Source organism: Bufo gargarizans, chromosome 1 (assembly GCF_014858855.1).
Source record: "Bufo gargarizans isolate SCDJY-AF-19 chromosome 1, ASM1485885v1, whole genome shotgun sequence".
In the NCBI taxonomy this organism is placed as follows: domain Eukaryota; kingdom Metazoa; phylum Chordata; class Amphibia; order Anura; family Bufonidae; genus Bufo; species Bufo gargarizans.
Window position 1 is genome coordinate 575,722,139 of NC_058080.1, and position 23,169 is coordinate 575,745,307.

The window sequence follows — 23,169 nt, forward strand, 5'->3', positions numbered from 1 at the left end:
TATATTAGTGCCATCTCACTGCGTGCCGCCATTGAGAAAAAACAAACGTAATATGCTAATTAGCCTCTAGGAGCAGTGGGGTCGTTGCCCCTGCTCCTAGAGGCTCCGTTCTCCCACCTCTTGCCACGACCTGCTACACTAGATTGACAGGGCCAGGCAGTTGGTCACCTACCTCCGGCCCCGTCTGCAGTGTAAATCTCGCACCTGCGCCGTTCAGTGTACGGTGCAGGCGCTCGCCGGCTGCCAGCTTCCTCACTGCGCCGAATACTGAACGGCGCAAGATCTCCCAGGCACACAGGGCCGGCAGGAGGAGGTCAACGCTGCCTGGCCCTGTCAATCTAGTGTAGCAGGGCGTGGCCAAAGGTGGGAGAACGGAGCCTCTAGGAGCAGAGGCAACACCCCCACTGCTCCTAGAGGCTAATTAGCATATTATAAAAGTTCGTTTTTCTCAATGGTGGCAGGCAGTGAGATGGCACTAATATATAGTTATGTTCAGCTGGCATTAGCAATGTCAGCCAGCTTAATACTCATTTTTCAGGTGACAGAAACCCTTTAATGTAATATTATATATATGCACTCACCACTTACTATATGTGCATATAGGTTTTCAAAACCCCTTCTAATAAATATTCCATAATGATGTCAGGTGCATCAGTAGGGGAAGACCGGAATCCGACTGATCACACTTTATGCCATGAATGCATTATGGAAAATATATCTTTAATTTGAGTACGCTCTCAAAATGATCAAATACAAACTACAATTCCAAACTTACCCGTTTTTCTTTGGCAAATAGGCCTCCATGTCAAAAAACACATTGTGTCTCTCTTTAATGGTGCCATCTATTTGCTGGATTAGGTCAGTCTCTCCTAGGCTTGCTGACTGTTTATGTCTTGGAGCAAAAAAATAAAAATAAAAGGTTAAAATGGAAGTATAATTTTGTATTTATTTTTTGTTCGGTTTGTATATAAATTATACACACACACACACACAGAACAAAAATATAAAATGCAACACTTTCAATTTTGCTCGAGCTGAACTCAAAGATCTGAGACATTTTCTACATACACAAAAGACCCATTACTCAAATATTGTTCACAAATCTGTCTAAGGCCTGATGCACACGTGTTGTGCGTTTTGCGGTCAAATTGCGGCTCCTCAAAACACAGATGCCGTCCATGTGCGTTCCACCATTTGCAGAACGGTACGGACAGCCATTGATAATATAACTGCCTATTCTTGTCCACAAAACGGACAAGTTCTATATCTATATCTTTTTTTTTTTGCAGACCACAGAACAGAGCAACGGATGTGGACAGCACACAGAGTGCTGTCTGCATCTTTTGCAGCCCCATTGAAGTTAATGGGACGCATCCAAGCCGCAAAAACTGTGGCTCGGATGCAGACCACAACAAACGATTGTGCGCATGAGGCCGTGCATTATCATGCTGCAACATGAGGTGATGGTCGTGGATGAATGGCACAACAATGGGCCTCAGGATATCTCTGTGCATTCAAAATGCCATCAATAAAATGAACCCGTGTTCGTTGTCTATAACATACACCTGTCCATACCATAATCCCACCGCCACCATGGGCCACTCTATCCACAACATTAACGTCAGAAATGAACATTCATAGCACAGGCAACAGCTCTGGTAGACATTCCTGCAGTCAGCATGCCAATTGCACGCGCCCTCAAACATTCCACCATCTCTGGTATTGTGCTGTGTGATCAAACTGCACATTTCAGAGTGGCTTTTATTGTGGGCAGCGTAAGGCACACCTGTGCAATATTTATGCTGTCTAATCAGCACCTTGATATGCCACACCTGTGAGGTGGGATGGATTATCTCGGCAAAGGAGAAGTGCTCACTAACACAGATTTGTGAACAATATTTGAGAGTAATGGGTCTTTTGTGGGTGACAGACTGGCTGCGCTGATACAGAAATCCGGATCACAGTGGGAGTCCAGCATTATCTATAGCCAGGCTCCCGGTGTAACAGCCAGAACAGAGAGAACTCCAATCCTAGCCATGAAGTTCCCTAGATGCCGCAGTCAATCGGCATCTAAAGGGTTTTATCTGGAATGAATTTAAATTGCCACCAGCAACCTGTCCTAGATTGTGAGCAGGACTGGTAGGCCCCATTCACACAACCGTATGGCTGCCATGTTGCAGACAGCAAACCTCAGGTCTGCAAAACATGGGCACTGACCATGTGAATTCCCCATTGTGGTGCAGACCTGTTGACTTAAATGGGTCTGTAATACCCAAGATAGGGTAAAAGATAAGATATGTCCCATCTTTTGCGGAGCAGAGGCACAGACCTGGAAGCCCACAGAAACCCTTCTGTGCGCATCCGGGTTCATGCCTCCGCTCTGCAAAAGCTATAGTATTATTACGTTAATCATTGATGCATAGAATATGAAAAACATACTTCATCTATCAATAAACGACTTCTGGAACTCTGATATGGATTATGAATTATGATACGGCTCTTACATTTTCAGGCTGCTCTTCAAATCTGCCAGGCGCCGTTTATGCTTGTTAATATAACCGATGCATGAGCTTTGAAGAGTGTTCAGTTCTTCCAACTTCTGTTTGTAGACTTTGTGTGTTTCCTAATGAAGACAGAAAACAGATCATCTTGGCAGTGAATCTAAAAGGTCACTTGAAAACAGCCATCAGTTAATACTGTGTGTAAAAGTCAAATCTAGAACAAGAGTTCCAGTTGGCCTACAAGATTGTGTTTCCCCACCAAAACCTTATGGCATAAATACAATATACACACACACACACACACACACACGTCTGGTCAGTACAAAAGAGAGTTGCTCTGGGTGGGAGTTTTACTTTAAGAAAAAGGAACAGAAAGGCCTAAAGTACAAGCCCCAGGCTACTCCTTTTTACAAGAGCAATGATAATGTCTAAAGCGCTGCAGAATGTCAGCACTAAAAAAAGGTGAGAGGCCTTATCAGGAAGGAACAGTTCCATACCAATAATTGGAGTGTGTGAACCCAGCATAACTGCTGCTCAAAGTACAGAGAGAGGGCTATTATCAGCAACCTTTATCTCTCCAAATCCGGTTAATGCAACTGCATAAGGGTACTGCCACACTAGCGTTAGAAGAATCCGGCAGGCAGTTCAGTTTCCAGAACTGCCTGCCGGATCCGGAAAGCCATATGCAAACAGATATCATTTGTTTCCGGATGCGGATCGGTCTGACAAATGCATTGCAATACCGGATCCGTCTCACTGGTGTCATCTGAAAAAACGGATCTGGCATTCGTCTTCAGATTTTAAAATCTGCGCATGCACAGACCGGAATCTGTTTTTTTCCAGAACACTTGTACCGAATCCGGCATAAATACATTTTAAAATGGATATTAATGCCGGATCCGGTGTTCCAGAATTTTGGCCGAAGAAAATACTGCAGCATGCTGCGGTATTTTCTCTGGCCAAATACCATAAAAGGGACTGAAGTGAAGACATCATGATGCATACTGAACGGATTGCTTTACATTCAGAATGCATTTCTTTCACCCAGCATTGGTATATGTAAAATGACACCCCAGAACACATTCCCCAACTTCTCCTGAGTACAGCGATACCACATGTGTGACACTTTTTTGCAGACTAGATGCGCAAAGCGGCCCAAATTCCTTTTTAGGAGGACATTTTTAGACATTTGGATCCCAGACTTCTTCTCACGCTTTAGGGCCCCTAAAAAGCCAGGGCAGTATAAATACCCCACATGTGACCCCACTTTGAAAAGAAGACACCCCAAGGTATTCAATGAGGGGCATGGCGAGTTCATAGAAATTTTTTATTTTTTTTTGCACAAGTTAGCGGAAATTGATATTTTTTTTTTTTTAGTTTTTTTCTCAAAGTCTCACTTTCCGCTTAGGCTACTTTCACACCTGCGTTCGATCGGATCCGTTCTGAACGGATCCGCTCATATTATTGCAGACGGTGGCTCCGTTCAGAACGGATCCGTCTGCATTATAACTTAGAAAAATTTTCTAAGTGTGAAAGTAGCCTGAGCGGATCCGTTCAGACTTTACATTGAAAGTCAATGGGGGACGGATCCGCTTGAAGATTGAGCCATATGGTGTCATCTTTAAGCGGATCCGTCCCCATTGACTTACAATGTAAGTCGGAACGGATCCGCTCGCCTCCGCACGGCCAGGTGGACACCCGAACGCTGCTTGCAGCGTTCAGGTGTCCGCTCACTGAGCGGAGCGGAGGCTGAGCGCTGGCAGGCGGATGCATTCTCATTGGATCCGCCTCCACTGAGAATGCATTAGGGCCAGACGGCTGCGTTCAGGGCTGCTCGTGAGCCCCTTCAAACGGAGCTCACGAGCGGACACCTGAACGCAGGTGTGAAAGGAGCCTAGCTTGGGACAAAAATTTAAATCTTTCATGGACTCAATATGCCCCTCACGGAATACCTTGGGGTGTCTTCTTTCTGAAATGGGGGGGGGGTCACATGTGGGGTATTTATACTGCCCTGGCATTTTAGGGGCCCTAAAGCGTGAGAAGAAGTCTGGAATATAAATGTCTAAAAAAATGTTACGCATTTGGATTCCGTAAGGGGGTATGGCGAGTTCATGTGAGATTTTTTTTTTTTTAACAAGTTAGTGGAATATGAGACTTAGTTTTTTCTTACAAACAAAAAAAAATATTATTTCCGCTAACTTGGGCCAAAAAAAAAAAAATGAATATGTCTGAATGGAGCCTTACAGGGGGTGATCAATGACAGGGTGGTGATCAATGACAGGGGGGGGGGGGGGGAAATCACCCATATAGACTGCCTGATCACCCCCGTCAAGGCTCCATTCAGACGTCCATATGATTTTTACGGATCCACGGATCGGATCCGCAAAACACATACGGACGTCTGAATGGAGCCTTACAGGGGGGTGATCAGGGAGTCTGTATGGGGTGATCAGTGGTTCATAAAGGGTTAATAAGTGACGGGGTGGGGGGGGGGGGTGTAGTGTAGTGGTGTTTGGTGCTACTTTACTGAGCTGCCTGTGTCCTCTGGTGGGTCGATCCAAGCAAAAGGGACCACTAGAGGACCAGGTAGCAGGTATATTAGACGCTGTTATCAAAACAGCGTCTAATAGACCTGTTAGGGGTTAAAAAAATAAAAATAAAAAAAAATAAAAAAAATCACCACATCTCCAGCCTGCCAGCGAACGATCGCCGCTGGCAGGCTGGAGATCCACTCGCTTACCTTCCGTTCCCGTGTGTTCACAGGAAATCTCGGCTATCGCGGGAGGACGCGTATATGCGTCCTCCCAGAAGAGCAGGGCCGCCAGGACGCAATCCTGCGTACGGCGGTCCTGTAGCGGTTAAAGTCCCTTTCCGTTAAGGGGGTCAGAATATGGAGATATTATAATAAAAAAAAAAAAAATTATATAATTTTTATTACAGTCAGGTTCATATATTTTGGGACAGCGACACGTTTTTGGCTCTATAAACCACCACATGAATTTGAAATGAAACGAACAAGATGTGCTTTAACTGCAGACTGTCAGTTTTAATTTGAGGGTATCTACATCCAAATCAGGTGAACGGTGTAGGAATTACAACAGTTTGCATATGTGCCTCCCACTTGTTAAGGGGCCAAAAGTAATGGGACAATTGGCTTCTCAGCTGTTCCATGGCCAGGTGTGTGTTATTCCCTCATTATCCCAATAACAATGAGCAAATAAAAGGTCCAGAGTTTATTTCAAGTGTGCTATTTGCATTTGGAATCGTTGTCAACTCTCAAGATGAGATCCAAAGAGCTGTCACCATCAGTGAAGCAAGCCATCATTAGGCTGAAAAAACACAACAACCTTATCAGAGAGATAGCAAAAACATTAGGCCTGGCCAAAACAACTGTTTGGAACATTCTTAAAAAGAAGGAATGCACCGGTGAGCTCAGCAACAGCAAAAGAGCCGGAGGACCACGGAAAACAGTCGTGGATGACCGAAGAATTCTTTCCCTGGGGAAGAAAACACCCTTCACAACAGTCGGCCAGATCAAGAACACTCTCCAGGAGGTAGGTGCATGTGTGTCAAAGTCAACAATCAAGAGAAGAAGACACCAGAGTGAATACAGAGGGTTAACCACAAGATGTAAACCATTGGTGAGCCTCAAAAACAGGAAGGCCAGATTAGAGTTTGCCAAATGACCAAAAAAAAAAAAAAAAAAACAGTTCTGGAACAACTTCCTATGGACAGATGAGACCAAGATCAACTTGTAACAGAGTGATGGGAAGAGAAGAGTATGGAGAAGGAAAGGAACTGCTCATGATCCTAAGCATACCCCCTCATCAGTGAAGCATAGTGGTGGTAGTGTCATGGCGTGGGCATGTATGGCTGCCAATGGAACTGGTTCTCTTGTATTTATTGTTGATGTGACTGCTGACAAAAGCAGCAGGATGAATTCTAAAGTGTTTCATACAATAATTATCTGCTCATATTCAGCCAAATGTTTCAGAACTCATTGGACGGCACTTCACAGTTCAGGTGGACAATGACCCAAAGCATACTGCAAAAGCAACCAAAGTTTTTTTTCAAAGGGAAAGAAGTGGAATGTTTTGCAATGGCCAAGTCAATCACCTGACCTGAATCCGATTGAGCATGCATTTCACTTGCTGAAGACAAAACTGAAGGGAAAATGCCCCAAGAACAAGCAGGAACTGAAGACAGGTGCAGTAGAGGCCTGGCAGAGCATCACCAGGGATGAAACCCAGCGTCTGGTGATGTCTATGCGTTCCAGACTTCAGGCTGTAATTCAATGCAAAGGATTTGCAACCAAGTATTAAAACGCGAAAGTTTGACTTATGATTATTATGATGTCCCATTAATTTTGACCCCTTAACAAGTGGGAGGCACATATGCACACACACACACACACACACACACAGTCCTTCCATACTTTCACACTAGCGTTTTTCTTTTCCGGTGCCGAGTTCCGTCCTAGGGGGCTCAAATCCGGAAAAGAACTGATCAGTTTTATCCTAATGTATTCTGAATAGAGAGTAATCTGTTCAGGATGCATCAGGATGTCTTCAGTTCAGTCTTTTTTGACTGATCAGGCTTTTCAGGAAAACCGTAGCATGTTGTATTTTTACCTCTGGCGCCGTGTGTTCGTCAAACCGGATCCGGCTTTTGCATGTTAAACCCGAAAAATGCGGGGGGGGGGGGGGGTTAGTCCATAAATGGCGGACCCGTTTTTTTTTTTTTTTTTTCCCAATGCATTTTTTCATTGTGATCAAAATCCTGATCAGGATTCAAAAGCAATTTTTTTATTTTTTTTTTACACGTTTTTACTGATCCAGCGGGCAGTTCCGGTGATGGAATTGAACGCCGGATTCAAACAACGCTAGTGTGAAAGTAGCCCAAGTGATCTATTTCCAGATATAAAACACACTTTCTGGATGTAAAAAAAGTGTATCTCTTCATGAGACTACACTACATACCAGTATATACATTAAACCAACGGACAAGAACACGGTTGTAAGGTATGATAGTGCACACCCCCATAAGATGATCCAATCCCTACCCTTCAGTCAATTCACTAGTGATGATAGCGTTCGATAAATGAGTGTATCATTGTTGTTAATGTTTTAAGGCTGGAGGTTATCCTCAAAAAAATGTTTCGTTCACATAATAAATTAATCGATAGATACCGTAGATCTAAAATATTAGAAAAATCTTTAGAGATAGCAAACGTATACCTTTTATAGCGACATAATGATAAAAGTACGTTAATTAGCAAGTTTATACATAAACACTGGTCTATTTTGGCCAGCAGCCATACAGATGTCAGAGTTCTAAACCACTTCATTTCTACAGGAGAGCTAGGAATCTAAGACAGATTAGTCAATAATGATGTAGGCCCTAGTAAGAATTCCCAACAGACTTTGACTGTTAAAAAACTAGGCTGTTATCCATGCTTACATTGTGTAAACTGTAAATATATGATTAAGGGTACACACTTTATACATCCTAATATGCCAAACGCTACCCAACATGAGATTCCTCATAGGTCATTTATGTGCTCTGGTGCCCTTGTGGTCTGTTATATGTTGGGGAGACAACTTGTGATTTTAAAACAAGATTCAATCAGCACCGCTATTCAATTAGAAAACAACATCAAGATTTACCGGTGTCTAAACATTTTACAGATGAAAATCATAGAAGGGGATCTCAAATTCATGACTATTGATAAGGTATCCCCTCTCCGAACAGGGGGCAACCGAATAAAAAATAAAAAGATATTTAAACTCAACACGTTTGCCACCATTTGGTCTCAATGTGTATTTCAGACCCTGGTTATTTGTTTAATCGATCCTCTATGAACCTTGTCTCTCTTCTGTCTCCTACAGCGTCCTTATGATTGTTTTTTAAAGGGAACCTGTCACCAGTTTTATGGTGTCCTAACTAAGGGCAACATAAATAAGTGACTGAGTCGCTTAGCAAAATGCTGGGTCACTTTCTTTAATTGACCCAGTCAATCTGCCAACATCTTGTATTGAAAAGCTCCAGCTCATAATGATGAGTCATGAATATTCATGAGCTCCTGACTATCTCCGCCCACCTGCTGCTGAATGACAGTTTGTTTCCATATGAATCAGCAGCAGGTGGGCAGGGGAGTGGCTATAGCTCTGAATTAAATACACGCTGGACTCGACCTCACGCCGGACTCGAATCAGCTCATTAGCATGCGGCATCTTTGTGTGTATATTATGAGGTAACCATCTGTCACACCAGTAAGTGAATACATCTAAGGCACTTTTTTAGTAGTTAATGAATATATATTTAGATTATAATCAAATATCCACATGACAGGTTCCCTTTAACCACTTAAGGACCACAGGTTTATACCCCCCTAGTGACCAGGCCCTTTTTTACAAATCGGCACTCCACAACTTTAGCGGTTTATTGCACGGTCATGCAACTTACCACCCAAATGAATTTTACCTCCTTTTCTTCTCACTAATGGAGCTTTCATTTGGTGGTATTTCATTGCTGCTGACATTTTTACTTTTTTTGTTATTAATCGAAATTTAACGATTTTTTTGCAAAAAAATGACATTTTTCACTTTCAGCTGTAAAATTTTGCAAAAAAACGACATCCATATATACATTTTTCGCCAAATTTATTGTTCTACATGTCTTTGATAAAAAAAAAATGTTTGGGCAAAAAAAAAAAATGGTTTGGGTAAAAGTTATAGCATTTGCAAACTATGGTACAAAAATGTGAATTTCCGCTTTTTGAAACAGCTCTGACTTTCTGAGCACCTGTCATGTTTCCTGAGGTTCTACAATGCCCAAACAGTAGAAAAACCCCACAAATGACCCCATTTCGGAAAGTAGACACCCTAAGGTATTCGCTGATGGGCATAGTGAGTTCATAGAACTTTTTATTTTTTGTCACAAGTTAGCGGAAAATGATGATGATTTTTATTTTTATTTTTTTTCTTACAAAGTCTCATATTCCACTAACTTGCGACAAAAAATAAAAAATTCTAAAAACTTGCCATGCCCCTCACGGAATACCTTGGGGTGTCTTCTTTCCAAAATGGGGTCACTTGTGGGGTAGTTATACTGCCCTGGCAATTTAGGGGCCCAAATGTGTGAGAAGAACTTTGCAATCAAAATGTGTAAAAAATGACCGGTGAAATCCAAAAGGTGCACTTTGGAATATGTGCCCCTTTGCCCACCTTGGCTGCAAAAAAGTGTCACACATCTGGTATCGCCGTACTCAGGAGAAGTTGGGGAATGTGTTTTGGGGTGTCATTTTACATATACCCATGCTGGGTGAGAGAAATATCTTGGTCAAATGCCAACTTTGTATAAAAAAATGGGAAAAGTTGTCTTTTGCCAAGATATTTCTCTCACCCAGCATGGGTATATGTAAAATGACACCCCAAAACACATTCCCCAACTTCTCCTGAGTACGGCGATACCAGATGTGTGACACTTTTTTGCAGCCAAGGTGGGCAAAGGGGCACATATTCCAAAGTGCACCTTTCAGATTTTGCAGGCCATTTTTTACACATTTTGATTGCAAGGTACTTCTCACACATTTGGGCCCCTAAATTGCCAGGGCAGTATAACTACCCCACAAGTGACCCCATTTTGGAAAGAAGACACCCCAAGGTATTCCGTGAGGGGCATGGCGAGTTCCTAGAATTTTTTATTTTTTGTCGCAAGTTAGTGGAATATGAGACTTTGTAAGGAAAAAAGAAAAAAAAAGAAAAATCATCATTTTCCGCTAACTTGTGACAAAAAATAAAAAATTCTAGGAACTCGCCGTGCCCCTCACGGAATACCTTGGGGTGTCTTCTTTCCAAAATGGGGTCACTTGTGGCGTAGTTATACTGCCCTGGCAATTTAGGGGCCCAAATGTGTAAGAAGTACCTTGCAATCAAAATCTGTAAAAAATGGCCGGTGAAATCCGAAAGGTGCACTTTGCAATATGTGCCCCTTTGCCCACCTTGGCAGCAAAAAAGTGTCACACATCTGGTATCGCCGTACTCAGGAGAAGTTGGGGAATGTGTTTTGGGGTGTCATTTTACATATACCCATGCTGGGTGAGAGAAATATCTTGGCAAAAGACAACTTTTCCCATTTTTTTATACAAAGTTGGCATTTGACCAAGATATTTTTCTCACCCAGCATGGGTATATGTAAAATGACACCCCAAAACACATTCCCCAACTTCTCCTGAGTACGGCGATACCACATGTGTGACACTTTTTTGCAGCCTAGATGCGCAAAGGGGCCCAAATTCCTTTTAGGAGGGCATTTTTAGACATTTGGATCCCAGACTTCTTCTCACACTTTCGGGCCCCTAAAAAGCCAGGGCAGTATAAATACCCCACATGTGACCCCACTTTGGAAAGAAGACACCCCAAGGTATTCAATGAGGGGCCTGGCGAGTTCCTAGAATTTTTATTTTTTTTGCATAAGTTAGCGGATATTGATTTTTTTTTGTTTTTTTCCTCACAAAGTCTCACTTTCCGCTAACTTAGGACAAAAATTTCAATCTTTCATGGACTCAATATGCCCCTCACGGAATACCTTGGGGTGTCTTCTTTCCGAAATGGGGTCACATGTGGGGTATTTATACTGCCCTGGCTTTTTAGGGGCCCTAAAGCGTGAGAAGAAGTCTGGAATATAAATGTCTAAAAATGTTTACGCATTTGGATTCCGTGAGGGGTATGGTGCGTCCATGTGAGATTTTATTTTTTGACACAAGTTAGTGGAATATGAGACTTTGTAAGAAAAAACAAAAACAAACAAAAATTTCCGCTAACTTGTGCCAAAAAAAATGTCTGAATGGAGCCTTACCAGGGGGGGGTGATCAATGACAGGGGGGTGATCAATGACAGGGGGGTGATCACCCATATAGACTCCCTGATCACCCCCCTGTCACTGATCACCCCCCCTGTAAGGCTCCATTCAGACATCCGCATGATTTTTTACGGATCCATGGATACATGTATCGGATCCACAGAACGCATGCGGACGTCTGAATGGAGCCTTACAGGGGGGTTATCAATGACAGGGGGTGATCAGGGTAATCAGGGTGATCACCCCCCTGTCACTGATCACCCCCCCTGTAAAGCTCCATTCAGACATCCGCATGATTTTTTACGGATCCATGGATACATGGATCGGATCCACAGAACGCATGCGGACGTCTGAATGGAGCCTTACAGGGGGGTTATCAATGACAGGGGGTGATCAGGGTAATCAGGGTGATCACCCCCCTGTCACTGATCACCCCCCCTGTAAGGCTCCATTCAGACATCCGCATGATTTTTTACGGATCCATGGATACATGGATCGGATCCACAGAACGCATGCGGACGTCTGAATGGAGCCTTACAGGGGGGTTATCAATGACAGGGGGTGATCAGGGTAATCAGGGTGATCACCCCCCTGTCACTGATCACCCCCCCTGTAAGGCTCCATTCAGACATCCGCATGATTTTTTACGGATCCATGGATACATGTATCGGATCCACAGAACGCATGCGGACGTCTGAATGGAGCCTTACAGGGGGGTTATCAATGACAGGGGGTGATCAGGGTAATCAGGGTGATCACCCCCCTGTCACTGATCACCCCCCCTGTAAGGCTCCATTCAGACATCCGCATGATTTTTTACGGATCCATGGATACATGGATCGGATCCACAAAACGCATGCGGACGTCTGAATGGAGCCTTACAGGGGGGTTATCAATGACAGGGGGTGATCAGGGTAATCAGGGTGATCACCCCCCTGTCACTGATCACCCCCCCTGTAAGGCTCCATTCAGACATCCGCATGTGTTTTGTGGATCCGATCCATGTATCCATGGATCCGTAAAAAATCATGCGGATGTCTGAATGGAGCCTTACAGGGGGGGTGATCAGGGAGTGTATATGGGTGATCACCCGCCTGTCATTGATCACCCCCCTGTCATTGATCACCCCCCTGTAAGGCTCCATTCAGACATCCGCATGATTTTTTACGGATCCATGGATCGGATGCACAAAACGCATGCTGACGTCTGAATGGAGCCTTACAGGGGGGTTATCAATGACAGGGGGTGATCAGGGTAATCACCCCCCTGTCACTGATCACCCCCCCTGTAAGGCTCCATTCAGACATCCGCATGATTTTTTACGGATCCATGGATCGGATCCACAAAACGCATGCGGACGTCTGAATGGAGCCTTACAGGGGGGTTATCAATGACAGGGGGTGATCAGGGTAATCAGGGTAATCACCCCCCTGTCACTGATCACCCCCCCTGTAAGGCTCCATTCAGACATCCGCATGATTTTTTACGGATCCATGGATCGGATCCACAAAACGCATGCGGACGTCTGAATGGAGCCTTACAGGGGGGTTATCAATGACAGGGGGGTGATCAGGGAGTGTATATGGGTGATCACCCGCCTGTCATTGATCACCCCCCTGTAAGGCTCCATTCAGACGTCCGTATGCTTTTTGCGGATCCGATCCATGTATCCGTGGATCCGTAAAAATCATACGGACGTCTGAACGGAGCCTGACAGGGGGGGTGATCAATGACAGGGCGGTGATCAATGACAGGGGGGTGATCAGGGAGTTTATATGGGGTGATCAGGGGTTTATAAGGGGTTAATAAGTGACGGGGGGGGGGGGGGGGTGTAGTGTAGTGTTTGGTGCGACTGTACTGACCTACCTGAGTCCTCTGGTGGTCGATCCTAACAAAAGGGACCACCAGAGGACCAGGTAGGAGGTATATTAGACGCTGTTATGAAAACAGCGTCTAATATACCTGTTAGGGGTTAAAAAATTCGGATCTCCAGCCTGCCAGCGAGCGATCGCCGCTGGCAGGCTGGAGATCCACTCGCTTACCTTCCGTTCCTGTGAGCGCGCGCGCCTGTGTGCGCGCGTTCACAGGAAATCTCGGCTCACGCGAGATGACGCCAATCGGCGTTAGTGTGACCTGGCAGCGCCGCAGCATTGACGCCTTTCGGCGTTAGTGTGACGGCAGAAGGTTAAGTGTACTTTAATAAAAAAAAAAAAATGTATCACAGGGTTGTTCCGGTGGGTGAACATATGACACCCCGACGGATGGGGCGTCTTGTAGAAAGAACCAATCGGAAAATAAAAAAATATTATAAAATACATAATAAAATAAACAAAAATATGAAAATATAAACAATATATAAATATAAAAATATATATAAAACAAAAATAAAAAAATATTCTAAAAATATAAAAAACACACACACGAAGGCAAAGAAAGTAAAGGAAAAGGAAAGGGAAAGAAAAAATGAATAATTAAGGAACAGTCCAGAACCAGTAGGGTATGCAAGTTAGCGAGAAATCAGGCCAATCAGGATAGGAAATAAAAAAAAGCAGGTCATGCAACAACAACTAAATAATAACTATTACTGATCAATAACAATATCAAAACCAATTTTCATTAAATTGAGCAATTATATAACTGCCACCAATAGGAGTAGTAGTGAATATTACAGATATCCTAGCACTGGTAGAATTATAAATAATATTGTGTATATATATATATATATATATATATATATATATATATATATATATATATATATATATATAAACATAAAATCCATGTACATAGTTACAGATCAGCTAAAGAGGAGTAGTGACGCCTGAAGCAAAATGCGGATTTAGGATCCTCCTCGTAGGTAATTAAGTCAGGGTACTGTACCCAAGTTTAGAAGGAGTAAGAAGAGGGACACAAGCGCACAGTGGGTTCGATAATCCCTGGTCCAGCCCAGCAAAGTGAGCGCTGGGTCTAAGTCCCCAAGCATGCGCAGAAAAGCCTGCAAACAGACGGCGGCACCGTAGTAAGCGCATGCGCAAAGAAAAAAAGGGACGGAGGAGTCAATTGGACGGAAGAGAGGCGGAGATGTGAATATAGAAGCCGATCCCTGATAGGTTCCAGTGACATGTGGGTAACGAAATGTATCCAGAGTGGATACAAAAGTATGACATCATTAAAAGGAAGGTCATAAAAGCTCCGGTCACGCCCACCTCAGTAGCAGAATGCCCGATCCCCTGAAGACGTCAAGTTAAATTGGTGAAACATGTCGGGGGGCAGAGTCCTGTAAAGCGTGCATTTTAGACAGCATCAGCCTGCAGTGCATCAGTGATAAGGAGCGAATAGTAAAGCAGTCAGATAGGGGACATTTAGGACAGTGTATGAGCAACTGTCAGCAATAGATAGAAGTTGGTGCGCTCTCGCTCCTGTGACGGGCCACAGCTTTGTGGAATAAACAGAGCTGGTAATAGCAAGCACCTGTAGGGGCCGCTAAATATAAAGCAGCCAAGCAGACCAAATACATAAAATATCAGACAGTTAGCAGTACCTCCATATGTACCCCAAGACGCTAAAACCACCATCTGTGATTTACAAAAAAAAAAAAAAAAAAAAAAAAAAAAAAAAAAAAAAAAATAATAATATACACCACACAGATAGCAGGCTGAGCATTTTAATTGTTAGTCTAGTGTGAAGCATTTTAATTATTTAATATAATAAATGTTATGTTTTATTTTAAACAAATTATCACACGTGTCAATCCAGAGACAGCCATTGATCTCACTGATCATTTGAAAATTCAAAAATAAAATTGTGTCTCAACACGTTGTGAAGGGTCACCCATAATAGAAACATATGACAGTCTCACTATCTAGAGCACGGGTGTCAAACACAAGGCCCGCGGGCCAAATCTGGCCCGCCAGACCTTGTCATGTGGCCCGCATAGCCGCCGCCGGCCACCAGCCTTCACCTTTTATTATCACTTCCTGCAGGCGGCCCCCGCTCCTCCCGGCTCCTGTATCGGGTGTATCAGCTGTGAGGGAGGAGGGTCTGGGGGCCGGCATCTGCTTTTATAATGACAGCGGGGCCCGTGCAGTGACTATTCTACTACACGGGCCCCGCTCACTGTATAATCGTATCTCTAATAGTTAATGGTTACCGTATGTATATAATCGCATAAGGAGCGCTGTGTATTACCGATACTTACAACTACAAGCGCTCGCCGAGAGGAGGCAGGAGGCAGGCCGGGAGGACAGGCGCTGGCAGTGTGAGTCATACGTCACGCGCCTGCGCCGCCCACTTTATGAATGAAGCAGGCGGCGTGGGCGCATGACATATGACTCACGCTGCCAGCACCTGTCCTCCCGGCCTGCCTCCTCCCTCCTCTCGGCGAGCGCTTGTAGTTGTAAGTACCGGTAATACACAGCGCTCCTTATGCGATTATATACATACGGTAACCATTAACTATTAGAGATACGATTATACAGTGAGCGGCGCCCGTGTAGTAGAATAGTCACTGCACGGGCCCCGCTGTCATTATAAAAGCAGATGCCGGCCCCCAGCATGTATTGAGGGTCATTCACTACAGGGACACTTATGGAGGGGATCTGTGGATGACACATAGCATAAGATGCTATATATGTGCCACCCACAGACCCCCCATAACAGTGCCACCCACAGACCCCCCATAACAGTGCCACCCACAGACCACAATTAGTTCAAAACCCACCAAAAGCAGACCTTTTGGTTCCAAATTTTTTTTTTCTTATTTTCCTGCTCAAAAACCTAGGTGCGTCGTATGGGCCGGTGAGTCTTATAGGGCGAAAAACCGGAATTAGACTTACCGGTAATTCAGTTTCCATGAAATCACCATGACGGCCACAAGGAGATTGACCCATGACCTCTGTGGGGGCAGGAAACAGAGAAGAGGTTAAATTGCCCCCTCCCACCACCGCACCTCAGTGTTCCAAAGATATCAAGTGCCAGAAGTGTCCTAGTATTTCCCAGTATTACACCATACCAGAAAAATACCGGTGAAAAACAAAATTTCAACAAAAGAAGGGGAGGGAATGTATGGGCCGTCATGGTGATTTCATGGAAACTGAATTACCGGTAAGTCTAATTCCGGTTTTCCCATATCATCACCATGACGGCCACAAGGAGAGTTATAAAATTATTTTTTATGGGTGGGGGCAACCGCCTGGAGAACCTTCTGACCAAAGGAGAGGCCAGAGGTTCCAGACAAGTCCAAACGGTAATGTTTCACAAATGTGTGAATACTAGACCAGGAGGCGGCCCTGCATATATCATCCAGGGAGGCCCCTGCTCTTTCAGCAAAGGTAGTAGATACAGCTCTGGTAGAGTGAGCTCTAATATTGGAAGGAGGATCCAGATTCTGGTTCTTATAACATAAGGTAATAGTGTCCCTAATCCATCTTGCAATGGAGGATTTTGAGGCCCTGGATCCCTTATTCCTTCCAGCAAATTGGACAAGCAGACTTCCTGAAGTCCCTAGTGGCTTCCAAGTATCTAATGACTGTACGCCTAACGTCAAGGAAATGAAATTTCTCTTCCTCCTGATCCTTGGGATTGTTAAAGAAGGATGGAAGTAGGATCTCCTGGCCTCTGTTGTGGTCTGAGGCCACCTTTGGCAGGAAACCTGGGTCTAGTTTAAGCACAATCTTATCCTCAGTGATGGTAAGGTATGGTTCCCTAATGGAGAGAGCCTGAATCTCTCCCAGTCTCTTGGCAGAGGTAATTGCTATAAGAAGGGCAGTCTTGAATGAAAGCAACTTAATTGAACAATCCTCCAACGGCTCAAATGGGGAACACATAAGATTGTTGAGAACTAAATTTAAGTCCCAGGTTGGGCTGCGGGACCTAAGCGTGGGTCTCAGTCTACGTGCAGCTCTAATGAATCGTTTGATCCATCTATGGTCTGCCAGGTCGGAATCAAAGAAGGCGCTCAATGCCGAAATCGGAACCTTTAAGGTGGATGGAGAAAGGCCCATGTCCAGGCCCCTTTGTAGAAATTCCAGAATTTTCTGGATACTGGGCCCCACAGAATTTGGATTTTCTTCGCCCGACCATGAGCAGAATCTCTTCCAGATCTTCAGGTATATCGCGGAAGTGACTTTTTTCCTAGAACATCTCAGGGTGGCTATAACCTGGTCTGACAGGCCCTGAGACCTTAAGAGGGAGACCTCAGGATCCAAGCCGTGAGCTTCAGGAACTCCGGATGAGGATGTAGCAAAGGACCCTGGTATAGGATGTCCCCCCTGAGTGGGAGTCTCACTGGTTCGTCTATTGCTAGCTTTAATAGAGGGGCGAACCAACTCCTCTTGGGCCAGAACGGAGCGATCAATATTACCGTGGTTCTCCCCTCCTGAATGACCCTCGGGATGAGCGGCAATGGAGGGAATGCGTACCCTAGATCCCAGCACCATTTTAGGGAGAAGGCGTCTACTCTCCAGGGATGGTCCCCAGCATTTAGGGAGCAAAATGTTTGCACCTTCGTATTTCTCCTTGATGCGAACAGGTCTATTGTAGGAAGCCCCCATCTTTGGGTTAGCATATTGAAGACCTCTGGGTTCGGTGCCCACTCTGTATGATCTACTACCTGTCTGCTCAAAAAGTCCGCTTCTAGATTCAGGGATCCCTTCAGGTGCATTGCTGAGATGGACCTTAGTTCCTTTTCTGCAAAGGAGAAGATCTCCTCTGAGATACTCTGGAGTCTCCTTGATCGAGTACCCCCTTGGTGTTTTAGGTAGGAGACCACAGTCACGTTGTCCGATAGGACTTTCACGTGCTGATTTCGTATGCTTGGCGGCGAGAAGGGCTTCTCTTACTGCATACAGCTCCCTGAAATTTGAAGACTGAGCAGATATCAGACGCTTCCACGTTCCTTGGAAATAGGCTCTGTCGATTTTTGCTCCCCAACCGGATTGGCTGGCGTCCGTGAAGACGGTAATCGACGGTGATCTGATCCATGGGACTCCCTAGGACAGATTCCTCTCCTTCGTCCACCATGAGAGGGACCTCTTTACTAATCCTGGGATTGGGAGCTTGGAGTCCAGAGAACCCTTCTTCTTGTTCCAGTGGGACAATAGCCAGGTCTGAATCACACGGCAGTGAGCCTGTGCCCACTCGACCGAGGGTATACAGGAGGTTAGGAGGCCGATTAGGCTGATTGCTTCCCTCACTGAGCATTTTTTCCCACGTTGGAAGTGCCTCACCTTGTTTATCAGGGACTGGATTTTGCTCTGTGGCAGAAAGGTTGACTGAGTTACGGAGTCTAGAGTAACTCCCAGAAATCTCACCTTCTGGGATGGAACCAACATTGACTTGGGTTCATTCACTATCCAACCTAGTTGAGATAGGTGGGACAGAAATACTTCCAGGTCCGACAGCAGGAGATCTTCTGAGTCCGCTATGACTAGGAAATAGTCCAGATATGGCACTATATTTAATCCCTCCTGTCTGAGAGGGGCTATCATCTCTACCACAAGTTTGATGAAGAGCCTTGGAGCGGCTGAAATCCCGAAGGGCAGTGCTATAAACTGGAAATGACGAATCCGATTGGAAGGGTCTAGGATAGCAAATCTTAGAAACCTCTGGTGATCTGGGTGAATGGGGACGTGCAGATAGGCGTCTTTCAGGTCGATCGAGCACATAAATGCCCCTAGCTTTATCAACGGCACTAAGGATTTGAGAGACTCCATCTTGAACTTCCTGTAAAGAATAAACTTGTTCAGTTGTTTTAAGTTTATGATGGTCCGGAAGTCTCCTTCCTTTTTCCTTACTAAGAATAGGGTTGAATAGTACCCTTGACCCCTCTGAGATGCGGGGACCGGGATTACAGCACCCTTCTTCACCAAGTCCTGGACTCCTTGAAAGATATTTAGGTTGGAGAGTCTGGTAGGCAACCTCGTGATGACGAATCTTGCAGGGGGGAGAGAGGTGAACTCGATCCTGTAACCTTGCTGAATGATGTCCAGGGCCCAGGGATTTCTTGATGTTAATGACCATGGACCCAGGAAATCGTTCAGTCTCCCCCCTACAACGGCGTCATTGTTTGTCCTCAGATTTGGATTGGGGCTTGAGAAGGAAGCCCTTTCCTCTACCCCCTTTGGGATAAGACCAGCGGCCTGACTTGCCTTTCCCCCTAACAGACTTATTCTGTCCGCCGTAGGACCGAAAGGACTGGTTCTTCCTAAAGGACCTTTCCTCTGGGAATCCCTTTTTCTTGTCGGCCGCCTTCTCAAGTATCTCGTCTAGGACCGGCCTGAATACATATTCTCCTGAAAAGGGGATGGATATCAACTTTAGCTTAGAGATTCTATCGCCCGACCAGGACTTCATCCACAAAGTCCGACGAGCCGCATTGGACAGCCCTGCCTCCCTAGCACAGAATCTGATAGACTCAGCAGATGCATCTGCCAGGAACCCTGTAGCTGATTTGAGTAGCGGTATGGACTGCAGGATTTCTTCCCTGGAGGTCTTCCTGCTTAGGTGGTTCTCAAGTTCCCCTAACCACAGGTACATAGACCTGGCTACCGACGTTGCCGCAATGTTGGTCTTGATGTTAAACATGGAGGCCTCCCAAGCTTTCCTTAAAAGGGCATCTGCCTTCCGCTCCATGGCGTCCTTCAATTGGGCAGCATCCTCAAACGGCAGGGCAGTTTTTTTGTTAACCTTTGCCACCTGCACGTCAACTTTAGGGGTCCCGTCAAACAGCTTAGACTGAGAGGGGTCGAATAATAATCGATTTTTAAACTCTTTGGAAATCCCCAATCGTTTCTCAGGTTCTGACCATTCCTCCAGAATCATTTGTCTAATGTGTTCGTTTATGGGGAAGACCATGGGATTTCGTCCTGAATAGAAACGGACCTAGGGGTCTCTTCAATCCCCATTGTTGCTCTGACTGCCTTTAGCAAGTCATTCATCTCCTCCGAGGAAAAATAGAACTTCCTATTATTTTCGTATATCTCCCCCTCAGAGAGAGCTGGATCATCCTCCCACTGCGTGGAAGTAGAAGCTTTATCGCCTGCATCCTCGGATCCGGATGAAATAATCCTGGAACGCGGACGCTTGCGAGAAGGCTCGTCCTGGGGATCAGACGGAGCAACTCTAGCGGCCCGAATTTCTTCCTGAACCACCGATCTGATATTTTCCATAAGGGACGACTGTTCCTGCTGGATTACATCAGAAATACATGCTTTACAAAGCTTCTTTCCATATTCGTCAGGCAGTTTCCTTGCACAAGAGATGCAGCGAGGAGGTTTCTTAAACTTTTTTTGCGCCTCTTTAGCCTGAAACAGATATGGAAATAGCGGTATCAGAAAATAATGCTTTGGCAAAAAAGAATATCGTGCCATAAGACAAGCGGATCCCCAGAGGGATACTTACAGGAGGCAGAGGGGGAGCATCCAGCTCCATAACAGTTTGTACCTCAGGACCTGACATTCTGTAAGGTAAAATGCAGCTGCAGTACTCACAGACCTCAGATCAGCGTCCTATGGCAGCTCCCGCCTTTTATTCAAACTGCTCTGCTCCTGCGCTTTACTTCCAGGTTGCGGCCGAACCCGGAAGTGACGTCACCGACGTCAGCGTGCGCACACGCCGGCCGCTACCAGCCCGACCCACAGGGGAGGAGGAGGAGGAGGAGGATTGCGGCCCGGGAGCAGGCTCCAGACCAGCCGGAGCGAGTCCTCCCGATACCCCCCAGCCCAGCATGAGCACGCGGCCGCCGGCGGACTGGGGGAGCTCCGACGAGCCTCAGGTAACCAGGAGGCCCCTGGAGACAACGAAAAAATAATAAAACAAAATCCTATCTTCATCTCCCTGCCGCCGCAGGGAGACTCTTCTCTGACCCTGGCCACAGTGGGGACAGGAACACTGAGGTGCGGTGGTGGGAGGGGGCAATTTAACCTCCTCTGTTTCCTGCCCCCACAGAGGTCATGGGTCAATCTCCTTGTGGCCGTCATGGTGATGATATGGGAAAATACGGTAACCCTTACAGTTCTGGAATGTGTTGGATAACACTGACAGCATTATGTCAGTGTTATCCAACACATTCCAGAACTGTAAGGGTTACATAGCATCATAAATCAGTATAATGCTATGTGACCCCTGTCAGCGCTTGCAGGTCAAGCTTTCAGAGCTAGTTATTACAAAAAACAGTAATAATTGAATGCAGTGACAATAATTTATGATAATAAAGAGTGGACACAGTCCTACAGATACAACCGGCCCTTTGAGGGTGACCAAACTGCTCATGTGGCCCCCGATGAATTTGAGTTTGACACCCCTGATCTAGAGAGAGTAACACAGGCGGCAGAATTGAGCAATGGAGGTTTCTCTTTTTTTGACTGCTTATATTTTTATTTTGGTGCCCGATTGAAATGTCTGATATTGAAGCACGACAGGAATGATGTATTTTGACTCCCTTTATAAATTTGGCAGTTGGTTCCCACATTGTTATACATGTGGTGAAGGATCCTGTACCCTACAGTGTGTTCATATAACGTGTCCGTAATTAAGACACTTTATTTATCACTGTCGGTGGGAGGCAGATTAGATTGGTTGGCCTATATAGGTGCGGGGTAGCAGAAAGCTATCCGACACATGTGCCTCCCGATTTGAGATCGGGATAGACGCGCTTGATCACAACTCCTCCCGCCCTCTCTGCATGCCCCTCCGATAAAACTATATTACTAGACTTCCTAACCTCGGGTTACTAGGATACGGCACGCTTCTATGTTTACATAGATCATGTGATTTATCACAGGACAGTGACGCACATACTGGCGCATTAGAATCTTATATGATCTTGTGATACTCATTCCCATCATGCGACATGTCAGGTGACCATGACGCACAGTGCCACATTTTAGACGCTGAACAATTATGCCGACTGATTATCCTTTACAGGTGAGCAATCTGAGGTTCCCATCAGTCACCACCCTCTACACCTGATGATTATACACTATGTTTCTTTTTATATGTATTTATAAAGAATACTTTTTAGACTAGAGCACTATGCACTTTATTTTGGTACAAAATGCAAGATTAAATATACTATGATTTTTTTTTTTTTAAACATGCCTTATAATAACATTTTGTAAACCACTATTGATTGTATTGACACTCTATAAATATGCACCAAATCAATGTATGCATTGCTTGAGAACGGTCCCAGAAAGAGTACTGAAACGTTGTGTGGGTGAATAAAGGACTTGCTGCGGTGTTTCTTCTTTCACATATACAATGTATATAAGAAGTCTACACACCTGTTAAAATGTCAGGTTTCTGTGATGTAAAAATTTTGTAAAGATTTGACGTAAAGATTTTTTTATAACCAGTATTATGCAATACATGCCAGAACTGTAAGGCCTCTTTCACACGGGCGTCATGTTTTTTGGCCCGGATAAGAGGTGGGTGCGTTGCGGGAAAGTGCACGATTTTTCTGCGTGAGTGCAAAACATTGTAATGAGTTTTGCACGCGCGTGAGAAAAATCGGCATGTTTGGTACTCAAATTATTAGCCATTTTATAAGGGAAAATAGCATTCTTAATACATTAGGGCTGGAGGGGTAAAAAAAAAAAAAATATAAATTTAACTCCCCTTAATCCACTTGTTCGCACAGCCCGGCTTCTCTTCTGTCTTCATCTTTGCTGTGTGCAGGGACAGGACCTGTGGTGACGTCACTCCCGTCATCACATGATCTTTTACCATGGTGATGGATCATGTGATGACCACAGTGACGTCACCACAGGTCCTGTTCCCGTGCACAGCAAAGATGAAGACAGAAGAA

General features: G+C 45.0%; 1 protein-coding gene across 1 annotated transcript in view; it reads right to left on the reverse strand.

The window, feature by feature from the left end:
* The window catches only part of TMEM120B (transmembrane protein 120B), a 62,415-nt gene that overhangs the window by 34,832 nt on the left and 4,414 nt on the right, over positions 1-23,169 (reverse strand). Inside the window, exons 2-3 of the mRNA XM_044290535.1 lie at positions 2,505-2,623; positions 776-892 (exon numbers count right to left, since the gene is read on the reverse strand). Coding sequence (XP_044146470.1) covers positions 776-892; positions 2,505-2,623 — 236 coding nt within the window. The remainder of the gene's footprint in view (positions 1-775; positions 893-2,504; positions 2,624-23,169) is intronic.